This window comes from Strongylocentrotus purpuratus, unplaced genomic scaffold (genome assembly GCF_000002235.5).
Source record: "Strongylocentrotus purpuratus isolate Spur 01 unplaced genomic scaffold, Spur_5.0 spur5_scaffold_17, whole genome shotgun sequence".
Lineage (NCBI taxonomy): Eukaryota > Metazoa > Echinodermata > Echinoidea > Camarodonta > Strongylocentrotidae > Strongylocentrotus > Strongylocentrotus purpuratus.
The window spans coordinates 22,609,619-22,630,897 of NW_022145602.1; the positions used below are offsets into that span (position 1 = coordinate 22,609,619).

General features: G+C 35.9%; 1 protein-coding gene and 1 long non-coding RNA gene across 2 annotated transcripts in view; both read left to right on the top strand.

Moving 5' to 3' along the window:
* Window positions 1–19,050, top strand: part of LOC115925111 (CUB and sushi domain-containing protein 3-like) — a 36,880-nt gene extending 17,830 nt beyond the window's left edge. Inside the window, exons 6-9 of the mRNA XM_030988312.1 lie at window positions 8,589–8,792; window positions 9,669–9,860; window positions 17,744–17,929; window positions 18,896–19,050. Of these exons, the coding sequence (XP_030844172.1) occupies window positions 8,589–8,792; window positions 9,669–9,860; window positions 17,744–17,929; window positions 18,896–19,050 (737 nt within the window). The remainder of the gene's footprint in view (window positions 1–8,588; window positions 8,793–9,668; window positions 9,861–17,743; window positions 17,930–18,895) is intronic.
* Window positions 10,179–14,098, top strand: LOC105443790. Its single transcript, XR_004064498.1, has 5 exons — window positions 10,179–10,475; window positions 11,354–11,501; window positions 12,208–12,509; window positions 13,398–13,556; window positions 13,982–14,098. It is a non-coding gene; the product is annotated as an uncharacterized LOC105443790 (long non-coding RNA).
* Window positions 19,051–21,279: the final 2,229 nt, after the last annotated feature.

Sequence of the window (21,279 nt, forward strand, 5' to 3'; positions counted from 1 at the left end):
ATATGCTTGGATAAAAGTTAGTAAGACCTATACATGCTGTTGATGATATAAATATTTGAGTTGATGCATTAAACGCTTATTACAACATTATCTTAGCCTTTACTTTAGGAAGAACCTCCATAAAGCTTGCTCTACTAACTAAAACTGTATATAGAAAATACAATAAGGGGAGCTGTACAAAAGGAAGCAACTTATTTTTTCTTAAACGTCTTACCTGTTTTTTTTTGCATCCAACGAATGCTTGGTATGTGCGTGACAGTGAAGAATACGTGCAAATTTAATAGTAATATCATAAGCGCAGCTCTCAACGTAGGTCATACTGATATCACTGATATATTAACGCAAATATTTCTTCAGTTAAGCTCCCTGAATTCAAGCTGATGATAAATGATCGACTGCTTCACACGATTAGACCAGGTAGACCTTGCCCACCAATTATAGGTCAGTATATTCTAACTACAAATCAGGAACTTGTACACGAGGTATTCACTTTATTCGATGGAACGGTAGTTTACATCTTCATTTCTTCTTTTTAAATCATGTTTGTTAATAATGACTGAGACATCAACTCAACTTAGGGAAGGGAATCTCGGAATTATGTTTCACATCAACCAATTTCCAAGTCAATGTAGATTCATCTTATTTAAGACGGCAACGGGTAATGTGCAAAGAATTTCAGTCTCTTATCTCTAAACAAAGGTATTAACTCTCATCATGGCAAAGGGCTTATCCCCATTGTGCCAAGCCCCCAATCCCCCACCTCCCGTGTCAGGTTGCTTTGGAGATAATCTGTTAACGCGATGGTTCTATGAATAGAGTACCGAATCTGTGACGTCATAACAATCTATTTTAGAATTTCTCACTATTTTCTTCATTTTCCGAAAGAGCATAACAAATAATGTCCAAATGTCGAAAACCAATTAAATATGTTAAGTATTGGCTGGAATATGACCATCTGAATTAAAAAATATTTCCTATATGAACTCAGTGTTATATGCTCTGGCTCCTAATGGTTATATGGACTAAATCTGAATACTGATCAGGTCTGTTGTCGAGTCTAGTTGTGGGTGATCTGATGTAAACAAATATGCGTATGTTTAAAAACGCACATCTATCTTCTGTAATTCTCTATTATAATTCCCTTGAAAATACGTATTTTGTGTTGTTTGTTTGTTAGCCTGTTCGTGAGAAGGGTATACGAGGTGTAGAATAGCTAAGATAATACCATTATTCCGAGGAAATCATTTTAAGGGGAGTTAAATTTACTAACCTGACAAGTGATACTTCTAAAGAAAATGTATTGAAGCGTCTAACTTGTGAATGGAATGATGTTACATTTTGGCGTTTGTGGGGTTTCAGTCGTATCAAATGATTTTTTTTTTCATTCTAACGTATTTGTTTAATGAACCATTCGATCCGGTACTTTATTTGTTGGTATTGCGGACTTTCTGATAACGAACTGTTAACGAACCAGCGACATAGACCGGAGGGCAATATAAGTACCAGTGGATAACGTCAATCCCAAGAGATGACACTCATAGGTTCCTCCCAACATGCCAAATAAGAGGCAACTTCAGCAATGAAAAAAAAATCGTAAATGGAAAACGGGTGATCATGGACCCCTTTATCCGCCCCGTCCGCTACCAATGTGTTTTTGTTTTTTTTTTTTTGGGGGGGGGGGGGGCGTAATATTTACGTCAAGTAGACAGGGCCGTCTGTTCTTGTGAAAATGCAACCAATTATATCAAGTTGTGACCCGAGTTCGAAATCAAAAAATTGTCGGTAAGATTTCGAAAATCTGATAGTCCAAATGGAAGCACAAACGTAAAATTACCCAGTTACGGAATTTTGTTTGGAACTGGGTGTACAATTATGAAAATAATAGGGACTTTTAGATTCGCACGTAGACAATAGGGATTGCTACGATCGACGTCCTTTTAATGCACTGCCTTGAATGGACGTCTCACGTATCAATCCACGCAAATCTAAAAGTCCCTATTGACATCGGTTGACGTCCGTTTCGAAACAACAATATTAATTTACCGATAAGGGTTTTCCAATCTTCATTTTGAGAGCAGATATTCTCAAAATTGTATGCGAGAAGTAGTACTAATTAATTGTATAATATTTTGCCTTGCAAATTATGATATTACTTTCATTTTGATGAATCACAATTTTTTTTATAAATTAGCTGTAAACCCCCGTGCTCGAAGTAAAGTCTCGTTTGTGTTATGCCTTTATTTTAGTCGCAGCGCTCAGGAGAATTGCCCATCAGGACTAGACCCTTAATGATGGTGCGGGGTACTTCAAACACCAAGTATACGCCATATCGTTGTATATTTATTGATGCACTTTGGAAAAGAACTTTGGAATGTTATCGCCAGAGTAGAGCCCTATTTTCATTAAAAGACGTTTTGGCATTCAGGGACCGGCACTCACACATGGCTAGATTTGCAACAACAAAAAAAAATGCAAAGCGGACTTATATAAATTTACGACTCACATGATCAACTCAGTCGGCCTCTGGACGGTGATGTCCTATATGCGTGTGAATTTCGATCATGCCTTTTCCTCACTTTTGTTTACAAATATATGTGTGTGCAATACCCTGAGGTGATGCATACATTGGAAGATGTTCATCACATAATACTATTGTGATCTAAAATACACGCAAATGATTAGGATATTTTAGCTTCAGGGAAGCGGCCCTTTAAGAAAATAGATGTTTTTATATCACATACCCTCTCATTGCAGTACTCATTTGGAAAGGCCCACTGACTGCCTTTATTCAATCTCTAAAAAAAACGAATGTTTGTGGATTGTGTTTCAGAAAATGGGCATGTCTAAAAGATAGAATTAATATAAACGTCTCACCATGTTTGTGGCATCTGACGAATCCTTGATATTTTTGGGATGTTGAAGAAAACGTGCAGCATTTTGGGATTCGAAACAACATAAGCGCACCTGTAAACCTCTGTCATACTGGTCGCGCTGCTCCATACAAAGTATTCCCATCAATTTAGATACCTGAATCCAAGTTGATGATAGCTATTCGGTGGCTTCAAAAAGCTATGTAGACCATTTAGAGGATGACCAGAACCAATAGTATAGTCTTTCCAAATACTATCACAGAGCTTGACGTTTTGCATATGACCACTATATACAACTCCTCCCCGTTGATTATTATAGGTAATGTATTATATACCAATCGAATTATCGTGCCCGGTGTCGTATCGTATTTCACTCTGTCAGGCTTTTGGTAGATCAAGCTTTAAAGCATCGTAATATTAAATTTCTTCTATAATACCAAAGTTACAAGTGGGGTACTATGAGCATAACATTAAAAGATGGCTAAACTTGTAAGAATCATGAGTTGAGAGAACGAGTTATGAACAAAAACAAAACATGATATGTTACTTTAGAGGCTCCATACTCCTTACTGATTCCCCTTAGGCGACAATAGTTTTGCCTAATCATTAATTGTTGTGGTTCTGATCTATTTCAATCACTCCGTGCTTACGTGCTACCGACGGAATACAGATTTTTGACAGTACGTACTTGAGCATTTTGAAGGATATTATGCGAGAGAGCTGAACGCTGAACTCCTTGGCAATCCAGAGCCTAAAAGTGTGCCGTAGCATTTGCTATACATTTGGTTGCACTTTTCAACTTATCTGGGGGACATTCCCCCCCCCCCTCCTTAAAAAGAATGAGGGAGGCGTGCCCCCCCCCCTCCCCGTTCCCGCTCTCCCGGAATTGACGACCCTGATTTAAAGCAATGTGAAGACACCGCTCACATTAAACTGATCACACAATTGACCATTTTTCATACACCAAAGAAGAACAAACGAGAGAAATTAAGCATTTTAAGAAGTACAAAAAACGACAGCGGCAAATGCGTGTATCAAAAGAAGAATGAAGCATCTTCGTCTATGAAGTCGAACATACTCTACAATCATTGAGATATCCTCAAAGGCTAAAAGTCCGGATGAGACAGCAAAGGAAAACTTCATATCTCACAAACTATTTGAAATTAAAAATGTTACTAAAATATGCCAGAGAGTATGATTCAATAGTATTCATGTATGTATGCCAATCCCCAATCAACCTAGATTAAGTATGCTTTTATATTTCTACACTATTATTCTACTGAGTCTTTTGAAGATCATACTAAAGAGTATTCGCTCAGTCAGTAGAGCGTCCGCCTTACAACCGGGAGGTCGTGGGTTCGAACCCCGGCCGCGTCATACCTAAATACGTTAAAAGATGGGAGTTGCTGCTACCTTGTTTGGCGTTCAACAATAAGGGGATGCTGTTGACACTGTATTGGGCGTAGGGAGTGAGAAAGATATGCAGCTATTACTGCATGTTGTATAATGTTATATGTGACGGTTTGGGCTACATATGAATGTCAGCAAAACTTAGCCTATGGTTTTCTCGAGGGAAAAATAAAAAATGGCCATATCGTTGAATATGTCAATATTTACATCAAGCTATGACATCATGTCACTGACAATGCAATCAATACTTTTGTTGTGATATTTTGTAATCGCGCGGAGTAAATTTCTGGCGATAAAATACATTTACAGCAAGAAAAACGGAATTCGAACTTATTATAAAACTAATCAATAGGTATGCAGTTTTGTTAAAGTTGAGACTGTTCAAAAGACGATGAACTATTGGTGTACAAGGGAGAGATGGGGGTATCATGGAAATATCTGGAAATTTACATAAACAAATATCACATACAAGAAAATTAAACTATATATCTCTTGACATGAAAGCCTAAGGAAAGATAAATATTTTGGTTCCATCCGTGACATTAGAAAGTAAAGTAAATAGTACTATACAAATAGGAGTATAGATCACTTAAAAGGGGGGGGGGGGGGTTGATTTTTATTAGAATGACTGTAAAAAGTAAACCAGAATGGGAGATAACTGAGATGTGTGGGGAAAATGTTGCCATGAACCTCCGATCTGGGAGAAGATACCACGATAAATATATGTTTGTCGGTTCCAGGCATTACATCCACTCTTTATATAGGGCCAGGCATTTTGATTAAGATAATTCCAGCTAGGTCTAAAACACACCTTGTTTTGATCAGGTTTAAAATGAGGTAGAGTATTTTGTTTAGATTTGGCTCCTTTCAAATAATTTGTTGCTATGGTGACATAGATACCTTGACTCTTTTCTCGATGTTATAATTGCATCAATGTTTATTTTTTTCGAAATTATCCCATCGTTTATAAAACGTGATGTTTTTTTTCTTTCCGAGTGAGCAGTTATATACCGACTTTTGCTAGCCTATTTATGGTGTTCCCTTTTTTCAAACTTCTTTTTTTATTCATGTTTGCACGGCGATCCAAGGGTATAAACAGGGTGACCAAGATATATGTTTTTTATCATACAACGCAATGAATAGCAGTACATTGTCGGATAGATTTCTCTTAGGATATCTTGCATTGTTTGTAAATATTATTCAACTCAATGTCAGTTATATCAAGATGCTATTTTGTGCGATTTAAATATGCCAGCTGTATTCATGTTGATCATACTTATGGAAATATGTTTATTGCACAGTTTCGTGTTGAAATTGTTAAGCTGCACGTAATTCAAATTCTTACAAGACGCTGTAAGGGAAACGGGAAGGTAGGGGAATATTCAAGTAAATTCAACGACTGCACTAACGCATAGTTTTGCGATAGTGTCAATGTAAGAATCAGGTTTAGATTCGCGAATAAATAGCTAAGCATAGGACCAATATGACAAATTATACATCTTTTCCGAGTTTAAAGTTCTCTCATTAACCATTATTATTACAAACATATTAGTAAAATCATGACGAAACTCCTCCAAAATATATAGATTTGAATTACTCAATTTTCATTCTTATGTACGCGAGTTCATTTCCCAGCTTTATAGTAAATATAATATCAATACCTAAACTATTGTTGAATTTTCGTCGTTAAAAAGTGGATGAAAGTAAGTCTATACTATGTATCGTATTATCAATTGTTCGCCCACCAATGACTTGGTAAAACGTCTCACCTGGTTTGTTGCATCCGAAGAATGCTTGCTGAGTATATGATTGTGAAGTATACGTGCAGCTTCGGTGGTCCGCAATATCATAAGCGCACCTCTTCACGTAGGTTATAACAACATTGCTGCTATGTACAAAGACTTCCCACAAGTTAAGCTTCATTACTTCAAGCTGATTATATATATTTGATAGCTTTAGTAATCGATTCGTAGCCCAATAGGACGCAGACCAATATCCATAGAGCAGGTAGCTTAAAATGCCTTTTGTATTATTATTATCAAAGTATTGTTGTGGTTTTAAAAAAAGTGTCCTAGCAGCAATAGAAGATTTGAGAATTTCACTATTTAATTGCATTATCCAGCTTACTTTATACGTTACTTTTCGATTTCGGGGATACTTTGTGTAACTAGAAACAAAGTTTGAAAGGACGTCGATGATAGTGGTATGCGAAAAAGAATTATCATGTTTTTATCATGTTCGAATGGTACGGAGGTAGTCCCTAGAATGCAAAGTTTGTTAATGCTGTAAAAGGGGAACAAATCTTAAGAGAATTACACCCCACCCCTTCCTCCGTGAAAACATAACGATTAGTCTTTGTGCAGTAAAACAAGTAGTAGTAGTAGTAGTAATAGTATAAATAGAAGTAGTAGTAATAGTAGTAACTACTTGTAGTAGTAGTATAATTAGTAATAGTAGTAGTAGTAGTAGTAGTAGTACTAGAAGTACTAGTAGTAGGTAACTACTAATTCTGGTAATAGAGAATTAGTAAGTACACCATTAGACCAAATCATTGAGCAGTGACAATAATAATAATAATAATAATAATAATAATAATAATAATGATAATAATAATAATAATAATAATAATAATAATAATAATAATAATAATAATAATAATAATAGTACAGTTCTTATATAGCGCATAATACATTTGTACATCTCTACGCGCTGTACATTATATGTATTGAATTAAATGGAAATTACTAAATAATCTGCCATTGATAATAGATTTTCCATGTAGGTTAAGGCCTTTTTGGTGTAAGGAAAAAGATAAGATACGCGTTAAGGCCCTTTTGAAATTCATAATTATCTTCTTAAATAAATCGAATTTCAACAAGTGAAGCACATCATTTTAAAGAGAATGATGAAATATACAAGGTGATGTTAATAACTCAATAACCCCCAAAATCGGGTTAAGGCCCTTTTGGCATAAGGCCGACGATATATGCAATATGTGTTTTATTTCCTTTCCTTTCAGGTCAAGATATACCAGACATTTTGTATTGTACATGATATACCTAAATAATTTGTGTTTAATAGTGAACCCCTTATAGTTATTTGGGTTATATTCATATAAAAGTCTTATATTGTACACATAAAACTAACTCCTTCTCTCGTTTAATTGAAATTGTCCTTACTAATCTAGAGCATATTTTATAATTTCATAGTAGGCCATAATCTTACTTGTTAATAGTTAACCCCTTTTTTTTAATGTATATTGTTTTATACTCATGAAAAAAATGAGCGCTACAGAAAGAGCGCACTCCCCTTCATTGTGAGGTTACTCAATTCAAAACTTGATTAATGTAAAGACAGATCTCTTGTTCTTAAATGCTAAGCATATACGTACACCAATTGTTATCTTATAGATGTGCCTAAATAAAAACTTATGTTGTTTACAGAAGGTACATGTTTTGTTTATACGGATTATATTAATTTCAATATCGCATTACCTATCATTTTCTCTATTAGCCAGTAATAGGAAGTGAAACTATAATTCCACTATCCATTCGTCTTAGGCGAATTATATGTCATTTTTTGTTCTCCATATACATGTACCTTGCACCCATATGACAATAGGCCTACTTTGAAGCATGCAAAAGAGATTATTTTTCTTAGCACTTATTATAATTTATTCAACTGTTATATCCTTTCTATGAATTTGCTTAAGTCATATCATAAAACGTTTATTTTCCGCATCCATTACCTACCTCCGTTTTCCCACCATATTATTTGATCTAAGTTGTACCTATAATTATTTATTATGAATGTACTATTTTTAATTACTTTTTAATACTAATGCATCTTGTGCAGTATTCTTGTGTTATTAATTATGTAAATTGCACTCAGTTCAGCCGAAAGGCTGCCATATAAAAAAAATATATACCACAATAAAACAAATACAAATAAATAAAAAAATCACAAATTATATTTTTGATAACGAAACTTTACTGGTGGTATTTCCGTTGTTTAAAAGTTAGGGATGCTGTAATTTATTTAGGCGATCAAGCTAGATCGTTGTGACATTTTAAGGGATATATTATATAAGTTGGTTGCTATCTTGTGTGTTTGAAACGACTTAATTAATGTTAATAATAAATATTGTTAAGTTATGATAAACATCGATAATTCTCGGTTTCATTTTTTTTTTTTTTTTTTTTTGGGGGGGGGACGCACTGTATAATGTGATGTTTTATTTTGAGGTTTTAGTGGTTTCAGTTTTTATTTTTTTCTTCTTCTATCCCCAAAATGCTGTGAATATGACAGCTCCAACACTGTGCAGTGCACCTTATATTCCGAGATATTCTTCGATTGAAAGTCATCATTTGAACTACAATTACGATGACACAGTGACAGTGACATGTGACACGAACAATGATCAATTTACCATGCGGTGTCAGGCAAGTGGATTATGGGATGGCCCTGATATATCCTGTGCAGCACCTACATTGCCGGTAATACCAGCTCCATGTAAGTAAATATATTTTGGGTATTGTATCTGAAATCTTTTCTTTCTTATACTCCCTTGTTTCCACCATCACCATCGTCATCATCATCATGTTCTTCTTCATTATCACCACTACCATAACCATAACCCTGGCATAAATGGGGCCCGGGGAAATATAACAATTTAAATATAAAAGTAATATAAACACGCACTGAGATGAACGCACATCTTGCGCTCAATCCGTTACAATAATCACTGATATCTAGAATAACATTTTTTTTTTCCAGAGAACCTGATATTTTGTTAAACAAAAATACAAAGTACATATAAAACTCAATCCTGTTTTATAACTTTAACTGTTTTTCATTACAGTTTCTTTCCTTTTTTCTCTTTTCATCTCTTCGATTTCCAGAATCTGATTTCCCTTTGCACACCTAAACCTACAAACTTTCTTCAACATAAAATCTTACCACCTATCAATTTTATTCCATTGTCCATATGACAAGGACGAATAGTTTTGACCGTGATTAGTAGCATTTGTGGATTTAAAGCAAATTTTTAAATATAAATATTGTTTTCCTTTTATGTGTTGGTGTCCCAAACTTAAAAACGCTTGAATTGCCATTACAATGACAATATATAATGTAAATATTTTGAAGACTATTGGTTCTGTGTGATTAATAAACTTGTATTTACTGAGCAGAGTCGTACAGGTATTTCTGAGAGAGGTTTAAATATCACCTGTTCAATACGTGTATGTATTATTTCACTCATTAATTATTTTAAGAACGTCACAAATTTAAATATCCTAAAGAATTCCAAAAATGTGAACCAACGCTTCCCATTATTAAAGTATCTCGTGGTCACCATACGATTATTTGCATATATTCTCTCCACAGTTCCTCCATCACATGCCTCATGCAGTGCACCAGCAGTGCCTATTGACTCAACCATTCAGAATCTTCGTCTCTCATACAAAGACGGTGACAGGATGAACGTGACATGTAACGTGGGTTCTGATTGGTTCGACGTATCATGTGACGATGGAATATGGATAGGCCAAAACATAGTTTGCCCTGACCCTCCCAAAGGTAAGCAAAACATACGTTTTAAAAAGCTACCTGTCGTAAAGTCATTGCATGTAATAAAAATGAAGAGGCGTCGTGGTATAGGGCTTCATTCAATTGACTCTCAGTGGAGGGGTTGATGGATCGAATCCCATCCCGCTACTAAATCCTTTGAACACATTGGCCCGAATTCACAAAGCAAGGTTTGAGCTCAGACCAAGGTTTACGTACGTCATATGACACGTTTTAGACCTTGGTTCAGACCTTGGTCTGAAATGCATTTCACAAAGCCGGTTTGTCCTCAGACCAAGGTTTATGTACGTCATATGACGCGTTTCAGGTTTGAGTTCAGACCTTGGTCTGAAATTACATTTCACAAAGCAAGGTTTGTCCTCAGACCAGGTTTATGTACGTCATCAGACCCGAAATTTACAGACTGCTCAGATAGGAGGTTTGTAATTTCTCAAACCTGGTTTGAGAGCTATCAACCAATCAGGATGCAGCACTGGGTGGAGATAATTTATGCTCGATTGATTTTATCCAAATAATTCACCGCCTAAACAATCTGCGATAGTATCTGGTCAGCCCGATTTTAGTGCAATTGAAATCTCTCAATCTCTCGATCCTTTCCTTAAAATCGTAAGTATAAAACCTGTACATGTAGTCGAATCCATACTCTTCACGTTACTGAGATTTCAATATGTGATATGCTTTATAACTTTCCATTTTCCATGAAATGTTCGGTGTTTACATATCCGACGGCCTCTCAATTCCAGAGTTCAGGGACTGAGTCCGAGGGAGCTCGAGTCCAACGCCCAAGGCGGCGGCGGAGCTCGCACCCTCTGACCCTGGGCTGGAGTTGGGCCTAGCCGGGCCTACAGTACGCTATATCTGAGTATGTCAGTATGACTGTCATGTTTAATTTCGTCTTGTTGTCAGCAATGCCATGACACATGCCTATTAGAATAGGCCTAGACCTACACTAGTTATTACAAATTCATGATAATGATAATAATACCAGGCTCTAGCCTAGTATAGGCCTGGCAATGATGTCCATCACTTGACTTGTTTCACTGACACTGGTACCTAAATAAATAGAAATTAAAATGGCATCAGCAATGCCAATGTTCCCCAAAATGAATCACACTGACAGGCATGGACCAAAAGCTTCAGTCTCTCTATATCGCCGGTTGTTCACTGAGACTACGCCTGGCTCCACTAGACCTCCGATTATAGAATGTCAACAAATGTCAGTTTTAATATTATTTTTATTAAAGAAATGACCCATATCACTCAGACGGTTATTTCTGTCTATGACTAGATCTAGATCTAGTATGAGTCGTGACAAGCAAAGCTTAGTTTTATTAAATTTAGATCTGGTTCTGATTGTCTTAATTAACTGGCTTAGTCTCCAGAGCAAGGATCACCCACAAAGTCACAAGCACAAGTAATAACATTTCTTTAATTTAAAAACATTGTTTAAACATTTGTTTAATTTTATCTTCACTCTAATAAAGATGGTAGAAATGCAGCTGATTCAGCATAATGAGCTGGTGTACCTGAAGGAGGAGCTGGAGCAATATATAGCAGCACAACCGGGCAGAGGCCTCTGAGTCTGAGATTGGGAAAACCCGCTGGATGATGAGCCTTTTGTTTTAGATTGAGGTAGGCTACTTTGAATTCAAATTCTGTATTGGGAAAGTTGCTGAAAACATGGCCAAACTACTTGATGAATATTGTTAACATAGCTATACAAAAAAAGGGCTTCTGTTCTAAAATCCAACCCTAGACTAGTGTCGTTATTAAAATGCAGAAATATTTCAATTCATGTTGACCGCCTAAATTCACTGTTCGTTTGCCCCGCTTCGCTGGTCTGCCTACGACCGTGCAAGCCCCCAATGCAATACACATGTGCATTTACATAAATTTATTCAATTTCTAAGCATTTTCTGTCATATTCGATACATTGATAGATTAGTTATGATATTTATTCTTTTACATGGTACTGTAGGTGATGGGAGCATTAATGTTCATAATTTGTGTGTGGGGCATTTCCCAATACTGTTATTTGGCTTTAATACATGAGGAAATTATTCAGATTATGTGTTGGAAACAGGTTTGTGATTTCTTGTTTTGTGTAAAACTACTTAACTACTTAAACTTATTTTTCAAAAGGTGAAGCCGTGAAGGAGATTAGAAAAGGCATAGACAATTTTGTCTTTTACGTTAAATTGATTCACACCACATCTAGAAATCAGGATTTTTTTTGTTGTAAAGTGACAGTGACAGTTGGGGATGTAAAAATATAATAGCATAAACCAGCAAAAAAATGATTTATTTGAATGCTTGTTTTTTTAATTTTTTTAAAAAGGTAATTCGATCTAAAGGATGCACCGTGAGGAGGTGGCATGCCGTGTCATATTCATCTGTTTGCCGAATGGAGAGTAGTGAGTGAGGGATGTTTCCGAAGCTGTTGTCAGAAGAAAGGGACAAGTCATGAAGTTTCCTACAAGTTACAAGGCAATAGTGACTACTATTCAGAAGCAGTTTTTCCAGTACTGCAGATTTCCAGGAGTTGCTGTTGATGGGACACATGTTTACATCAGGAGCCCTGGTGGGGCAAGAGCCAGGTACTACTTCAATAGGAAGAACAGGTACTCCATCGATGTTCAGGTGAGAATAAATGAATACATCATGACTGGATCCAGCACGGCTTTCCCTTTAGACCTTTTTTTTTTGTACCTTGCAAAATTTTCACATTAGATATATACACTCTCCAGTCTTGTGTGTTGTACATCCATGCTAATTCATTGGTGACCAATGCAAGATTTCTAGTGGCCAAATGGATATTAAAGTAATATTCGCGTACAGGTACTCATTTCACTGCCTTTGTACACAGTTAAGAATATCCAATGGATAGTTAAACTTAAAAATCCTAACACTCGTTAATATCTTTTTAACGAAAGGGAAATTTGAAAAATCAAAACTTGTTCCATCCTTCTATTGGCAATACGGATATGACCTCTAGATTTCTGATATTTTGTTGATGGCCATGGCAATTGGGCCACTGTTTTTGCCATTGATCAAGGAAAGAAAAAACAACAAAGAGAAGCATGTAAATTGATCAATGGCAATTACCACTATATATTTTAAACTATAGAAAAACAAACAGGTTCATTTCCAATAAAAAGATGCGAGAGTGGGTACCCCCTCCCCCCCCCCCCCCCCCACACACAAACAAAGCATTTGTTGTTTTAGGCTCGAAATGTTTTGTTAAAAGTGAGATTATTTTTGTTTACATTGTTACAAGATAAACAATGAAAACATGAGTTAAAAATGAAGAAATACTTCATCAGTCAATAAATACAGGGTAATTAGAATTTTCTTCCAATTTTTGTTGTATGAATAGATATTGAAAAGCAATTATCACATATTCAACTGCATTTGCATTAATTACCATAAATAACAAGTGAAATTTATACATTTCACGGCCTATCTGAAGTGTGAAATGAGTGAGTTTTCATAACTAATGAATGCCAACATGTTATTTCATATTGACAGGTTGTCTGTGATTATGCTGGGAAAATAACTAGTATCGTTGCAAGGTGGCCTGGACTGGTAGCAGCCACGATGCCAGGATCTTTTCTGAGTGTGCACTGAATTGACAGCTTGATGCTAGGGCATATGAATAACAGTTGATTCTTGGAGATAGACTATAGGGTAGGTACTGTAGATTATTTCTTTATATGAAAACATTTGTTTATTCTTTTTCTTAATCAATCTTGTTTCCTTTTTTGTATTTGGCCAACATGTGACATGTTAGGAATGTTCATTTGGTAATATAGTAACAACTCGCATTAAGTAATTAATTCAAACGAGCTCATGTGCTTTTAAATTTCAGTTCACAAATCACAATTAATGTTTTTGATATCTGGATGCAACTTGATTAGTTTGTTGTCAAGTGGAACCTCATAGTTTTTGTATTAGTGACACAGGATTGAATAATTCCTGATTATGTGTACAATACATTGTATCCTTTCTATAGTATTACCCCCCCCCCACCCCCCTCCAAGAAAAAAAATGAACAAGTCGAAATTAAAAATATTGTTTATGATATTGTTTATTTTGTTCATTCAATTTTGCAGGTATCCATGCCTTCTCTGCCTCATCAGAAGCCATTTCTTCATTCAGAGGGTTGACCACAGATGTGCTTTAAAGGCCATCTGTACTAGTTCAGCCAAAGAGGATTAGACAACCCAGCAAGGTCACTGACGGGAGGCTATCTCATCAATTCAGTTCTCAATTAACATAAGAAAAAGAGGATCATGGGGGATTAACAGGCACAGATTGGGGAAGTTTTCTATATAGAGGGAGCAAGTAGCTAAAAGTAGTACAGTGGGGCTTTAACACTTCACACACAAAAAAGGGAGATGTGTGATTGAGCGCATATTTATTAAATGCCTCATCAATACTAAGAGTATTTCAAAATACGGCCCCTCCTTGGTGTTCCCACAATACTTCGTAGTTATGCAGCATTACATCAAGAACCTGGGTGTTGAATATTTTTGATGTTATGTTTAGTTGATAAGTATTTGTTGTCACTCTGACGGTATTTGTAATTAAGTGTTCTCTATAGATTAAATGCACCCGATTTAACTATAATTAGCATTGTACTGCTGAGTTGAGGGGTGGGTCAATATAAATTATTTGGTTGGCAGCTAGGGGAGAGTATTCGAACAAACATTATTTACTGTACTAAGCGAAGTCAGAATTAAAGAACTTTTATGTGCAAATTTGAATTTTCGTCACCCATTTTGTTGTATTTCTGATTTTCTTTCTGCTAATAGCGCTACAGTGAGACTTTTAATTGGCCTTCCAGAGCCTCTCTCAACCTCTAGTGGGCTATATTTCATATAAGCATGCTACAAAATTTACAAATGTGAACTGCATTGTTTGAACAAACGGTAGATTACTATTGTGTTGAATGCTCAATTATTTATGTAAAACATGAAAATACAAATACAATATTCTTGCTTTCATATATTTACAAAGATAACTGAAATAGATATGTGTCAGATTATCTCTCTCTCTCTTTCTCCCTTTTTTTGGGGGGGGGGGTGCAGATGTGTGTGTTTGCAGTTTGCATGGTTTTGCATTATGTGTTTCATTGCAAAAAAGAAGAAGAAGAGAGAGAGAGAGAGAAAGTTGAATAGAGAGAGAGAGGGGACAAAGAAAAAAATTAATAGAGAGAGAAAGGGAGGGAGAGAGAGAGAGAGAGAGAGGGGAGAAAGAAAAAGAATTAATAGAGAGAGAAAAGGAGAGAGAGAGAACAAAAATGGGTATAGAAAGAGAGGAGGGACGGGGACAGAGAAAGAGACAGGGAGGGAGAGAGAGAAAGATGAATAGAGAAAGAGGGGAGAAAGAAAAAGAATTAATAGAGAAAGGGAGGGAGAGAGAACAAAAATGGGTAGAAAGAGAGAGGGACGGGGACAGAGAAAGAGACAGGGAGGGAGAGAGAAAGAAAAGATGGCCATAGAGGAATTTTTAAAAATTAATATTATATGGAAACAAATCATTTACCAGTTGCAATTTTGATGTGAAAAAAATAGCCAGTTGGGGAAACAAACGGGGAACTAGTTAAAATAATAACTGATTGACCATTCTAACAAAATAACTATATAGATGTATAGTAATTAACAATTGCAATCAAATGAATTAATATATTAATCACAATAAAAACTTAATTCATATTAAATCATTATTATTATTATTATTATTAGGTGATTTTATTGATAAGAATGTGTAACCCCCAAAACAATAAGACTCTTACAGTTAATTTAAAAGAGCCCTTGACAACCTTAGATGTATTTATCTAACGAAGGTTTTCAGGTGCCGATGTCAATTTGTTCTGGGTCAGATTGAGTGCTTCACCAGCACCACACAAATGTGAGTACGTGGGGCACTTTCTGCATCGGCGCGCCAGTTTGGTTCGATTAATTCATGAAAATACAATTCAAAAGTTTATTTCAGAGATGTTCTAACCATCATCTTTTCAAGATTGCTCATTAAGATGTCCGGATCGTACTAAGAATGCTTAGTTTAACAGTTTTTTCAATTCTTAACATTTAAACCCTAGCCCATAAAAATTATGTTAGAAACCCTATGGCTGAGACTAGTTTTACAAACCTTGGTCGGAGGTTTGGGAATTACAGACCAAGGTTTATACAAACCTTCCTTTGTGGAATGGGTTTGAAAATAAACCAGGTTTGAGCTCAGACCGAGGTTTGTACAAACCTTGGTCTGATCAAACCGGGTCTGTCCTCAGACCTCCGTTGTGAATTCGGGCCATTAATGCGCAATCGCCTATTTTTGACAGTGTACATATACATGTAGGTGCCTGACGATTACCGGGACATTAATAATTGCAAGACGAAAACTCAATCATTATTTATTTTTAATAACCATGATTATCTAAAAATGACACGATGATAAGAGCTAATGTGATAAAGTGCCCTTCAAAAGAGCTTATTATCTATTTGAGTATGTGTGTGTGTGTGTGTGTGTGTGTGTGTTTATCGGACAGTTTGTAGCGTGCATAATCAAGGCAACTTCGTTTACGATCGAAACAAACAGAGTGAGTCAGAAAAAAATGTCCCACCTTGTAAAAGTTATATTGTTTGAAGTGTGAATAATTATTCATGGGTTTCATGATACGTCTTGATAGAGTTATCATCCTAGTACATTAAGGTACCCTTTTTATCTGAATCTCTGCATGCATGAGTGAACATCAGCCAACCTTTACAAGACTGCCGGATCTTACTTGCGCCAAGTTACTTGGTGAGGAATAAAACAGTGCATTGAACAAAGACAGTCAGACAAACACAAATATATACACTTTTTTTTATTTTATTTTTACAATTTTGTTTTATTTCTCCAGATGTGTAATACAAACCATGACATACAATTGAATAAAATAAACGTGTTCAATATTGATGCTTTGACATAAACATAATTAAACACAAACTTATTTGCAGTATAAGGACAGTATAAGGACAGCGCAAACACACACACACTCACGTACACACACACACACGCACACAGATGAGCGTTCCATTCTCGACAAGGCCCACCCAAACTGTTACTTTTTATCGGGAAATCTTGTTCTTGTACGAAAAGTTGAGTGGCCGCTGTCCTCTTGGTGCGTATTGGCGGATGCTGTGCTTCAGGACGATGATGATGATAGTGATGATGTTGATGAAGATTAAGATGATGATAATGATGATGATGACATGATGGTGGTAGTGAACGTGTACTAAAGGATGCCACTTAAACATTCAGCGATCCTGATAGAAAAATAAATGCTTAATCAGAAAAGGGGAAATTGTGAAACAATTCTCACCGTGTGTGTTGTGTGTATGAGCGAGTGTGCGTGTGCGTGGATGCGTTTGTGTGCGTATGTGCGTGTATGTGTGTGTGTGTGTTTGCGTGTATATGCGTGTGTGTGTGCGTGTCTGTCTGACTGTCTCTGTTCAATGCACTGTTTTATTCTTCACCCAGTAACTTGACGCAAGTGAGATCTGGCAATTTGTAAAGATTGTCTGGTGTTCACTCATACATGCAGATATTCAAATGAAAATGGCACCTGAGTGTACGTGGACGATAACTCTATCAAGACATATCATGAGTCACTTTGTAGTTCCCATTTTCAATCATCAAATATTTGCACTTTTTGGGGCAACTACAAGCGCTCGAAAGAAGCTTCCCTGAATTATTTGTCTGCTCTAATCATTGAAGAGTCTTGGGAGAAGTCTTTGATTTTAAATATTTTACAATTTTCTTTTTGTGTACACGTATACCCTAATCGCAATAAATCAGTATGTTGTAATGTTTAAATACTTCATTTGCAGAATGCAATCCACCAATCATCCCCGTCGTTTCATTCATGGAAAATGTTAAGCCTCGGTACAAGATTGGTGACCAAGTCAACATCACATGTAACGACGACTCTGATTGGTTCGCTTGGGAATGTCACACAGATGGCTTGTGGCGAGGGAATTCCGTCCAGTGCTCAACTGATTGTCCTCCGCCCGGAGGTTATTATACACTTTGAAATGTCTGATATAAGGGGATAATGTGGTACCAGACTGATAACAATCTTGTATTCAAGTTATAATAATTATGGTGTAAATGATTATCATCTTAAATTGTAGCATACTAACAGATTAAAAGTAATAAATGTAAACTGGTCCTTTAAATGTAAATATAAGTAATATGAGAGAATGCCTCTCCGCCGCCTCAAATAAGGGAGAGTTTACACTAGCTCTTATGTTGCACAATATATATTTCTCTGTTTAAAGGCCGAGTAAAACAAGGTGATGAATAACAAAAGCCGAAGCATTTTTGACAAAAGATTGGAAAGAAACACAAATTGTAAAGAAAGAAAGGATACTGCTTTTCAAATTAAGCTCATCTCTTTGCAAATTATTAATAAAAGTGTATCAACTTACCTATTTGGGATTGTATTATTATTGTTTATTATTTACCTCCCTACTTATTTTTTCCACGTATCTCTTTCACGCAAAACTTTTTTATGAGCATTTATTTTGTTATATTTTTTATTTTGTTTAACATATTTGACGGGGCTGCTGTAATCATGTAGGGGAATTTGCTGTTTTTTTATTTTTAACGAATATCTGAGAAAAATAAATACAAATATAATAAAGAATATAAGCACATATGTAATAATAATATGTATACAAAGACGAACACGTTTACAAATGCGATTAAAAATACGAAGAAGAATACAAATAGAAATACAAATGTTAATGATGCACAAACAAATGAAATGATGCAAATACAAATACGAATATGAATATAAATACAAATACAAATTCAAAGGAAAATACAAATTAAAAACAAGACAAAAATACAAATACAAATACAAATACAAATTAGATTACGAATAAATATACGCATCCAAATTCAATTACTGAAATTTAATACAAATATATCTGATGATAATTGGTGTTTGCTTATAATCAAATTACTTATATTTACAGGAGGAAAACCTACATTTCCAGAGCGCATTGCATATTCTATGAGTGAGCAAAGGGGAAGGGATTACTTTATCACCGGTCTTCTGGTTACAGCTGTCATCTTATTCATCCTTGTTCTCATGTGTATGGCTGCGTTTGTTATCTTCACGAGAAAGTAAGTTAATGTTTATTATAATAATCGTATAGAGTGGTGAAGAGTGACGTCGTCAAAAAGCTATTTTTATAATTTCTAAATTTCATTTTCATTTTCTGAAAGAGCATCACAAATAATGTCCGAATGGTTAAAACCAATTGAATATATTTAGTTTTGGCTGAAGTATGACCATCTGAAAAAAATATGGCTCGGTGTAAAAATGTCAGAGGTAAAAATGTCAGAGGTAAAAATGTCAGAGGAAAAAATGTCAGAGGTAAACATGTCAGAGGTCAAAATTTCAGAGGTCAAAATGTCAGAGGTAAAAATGTCAGAGGAAAAAATGTCAGAGGTCAAAATGTCAGAGGAAAAAATCTCAGAGGTAAAAATGTCAGAGGTAAAAATGTCAGAGGTAAAAATGTCAGAGGTAAAAACAGTTAGAGGTATAAAATAAAAACAAAAGCATGTGACAAGTTTGTTATGGTTACACCCGGGTTATATATTAGGCTTATCGAAAAAGAACAGCGAGGGATATTCTGCAGTCATTATTTCACCGCTGCTTTATTTTCCACTTTCCCAGTTTAAATTTATTTACCTTTCGGCCCCAAATTGTGACTTTTTGCCCGATTATTGTCGAAGGAAGACGGGGAGGGGGTATTCTTCTTCTGGGGCACGGTGACCCGGCTGCTCTCCCCCTTCCTCTTATATGCTTTGCTATATATCCTTCCGAACAGTGGTCAATGCCTAGGCAGAGCAGCCAGACTAATGGGACATGGTTTCTACTCCGAGTTTCGCGCCTTGCAAGCAGTCATCAGGCAACTGATAGCATTCTTAAAGTACATGGTTATCCTACAACCTTGGTACAAATACCCCTAAAATAAGACTTAACTAATAAAATACAATCGGAATTACTCATGAGTATTCTTATTGTATTGTATTCAGGTATTGTAGTCTTATTGTATTGTATAGCTCTTATTTTGAGCGTATTTGTACCAAGGTTGTAGAGAAATCGTGTACTTTGACGAATGCTATCAGTTGTCTGATGATCGCTTGCAAGGCGTGAAACTCGGAGTAGCAACCATGCATGTCCCATTAGTCTGCCTTATTCAATATTTATATACCGGTATATTATGCTTTTGTATAAGCAAATGGTACTGGTACACTGAGCAAACTTCTGGGGGAAAAGATTTCTAAAATCGAGAAGTTTGGCCATGTTTTATAGGCTGAGTTGTCGCTCCATGGTGTAATCATTAAATAAAAAGAAAAGTCAGTACAGCCCACAAAAAAGGATCAGATATCTATGAACCTCCCCCCCCCCCCCCCCCACTTCTCCCTTCACTTTTGAAGATAGTTGGACATTTCAACTGCGTGGCAATGACTACTATTATATGTAATTTCCAATAAATGCATATTTCCGACAATTCCACTTTCTTGTGGGCTTGGTATTTTGATACTCTGAAAGTAGGGTCCATGCTGAAACAAAGCAGAAAGCCATGTTATCAGTGCTAACCGCACCATCACATTCCCGAAGTGCGCACGTTGCAATAAAATATTGTCGATTACTATTGCGGTATAAAATAGTCTGGGAAAAAATCAATAAGCAGCTTTGTTACTCCGATACAAAGCAGAAATCCGCCCATGTTACATCAATTAAAGAGAAGGTTGAGTTCTGGGGAAAGGTGAACAATAATGTGTGAGCGTTTGTTATCATTCTTATTATGCAAGTGTGGAAGAACATCAAAGAAAAAAGTTATTCCCTGAAAATCTATTTCAAATGACTTCATATCCCATATATGACAAGTAACAGCTTTAAAATGAGGCCCGATTTGTATGCCATAAGTTTGTGTAGTCCCATATCAATATCTTTCTGTGTACAGTGCTTGTTACTTTACCAAGACTGGGCCAAAGATTTTATCATTTTGATGACTCCAAAACCTTGCACTACACACCAATACTTACATGTTTATGCTAGATGATCAACCTTTTCTGATTGCTTCCACACCGTTTCTTTCACAATGCATTCGCATGACCAGAACTCAACTTTATCTTTAAATGCCAACCGCACCATCACATTTTAGAGAAGCGTGCGCTTTGCAGAGGTTCGGTTTAAATTACATCGTTATTTATAATTGTCGGAGAGTTTAAAATGGGGATGAGCTTCTGAATCGAGACGGTCTTTTACTTTTTGGAGCGGGTTATTAGTTTTCGGAGCGACTTTTTACTTTTCGTAGCGACTTCTTGATTTTCTTATTCTTAC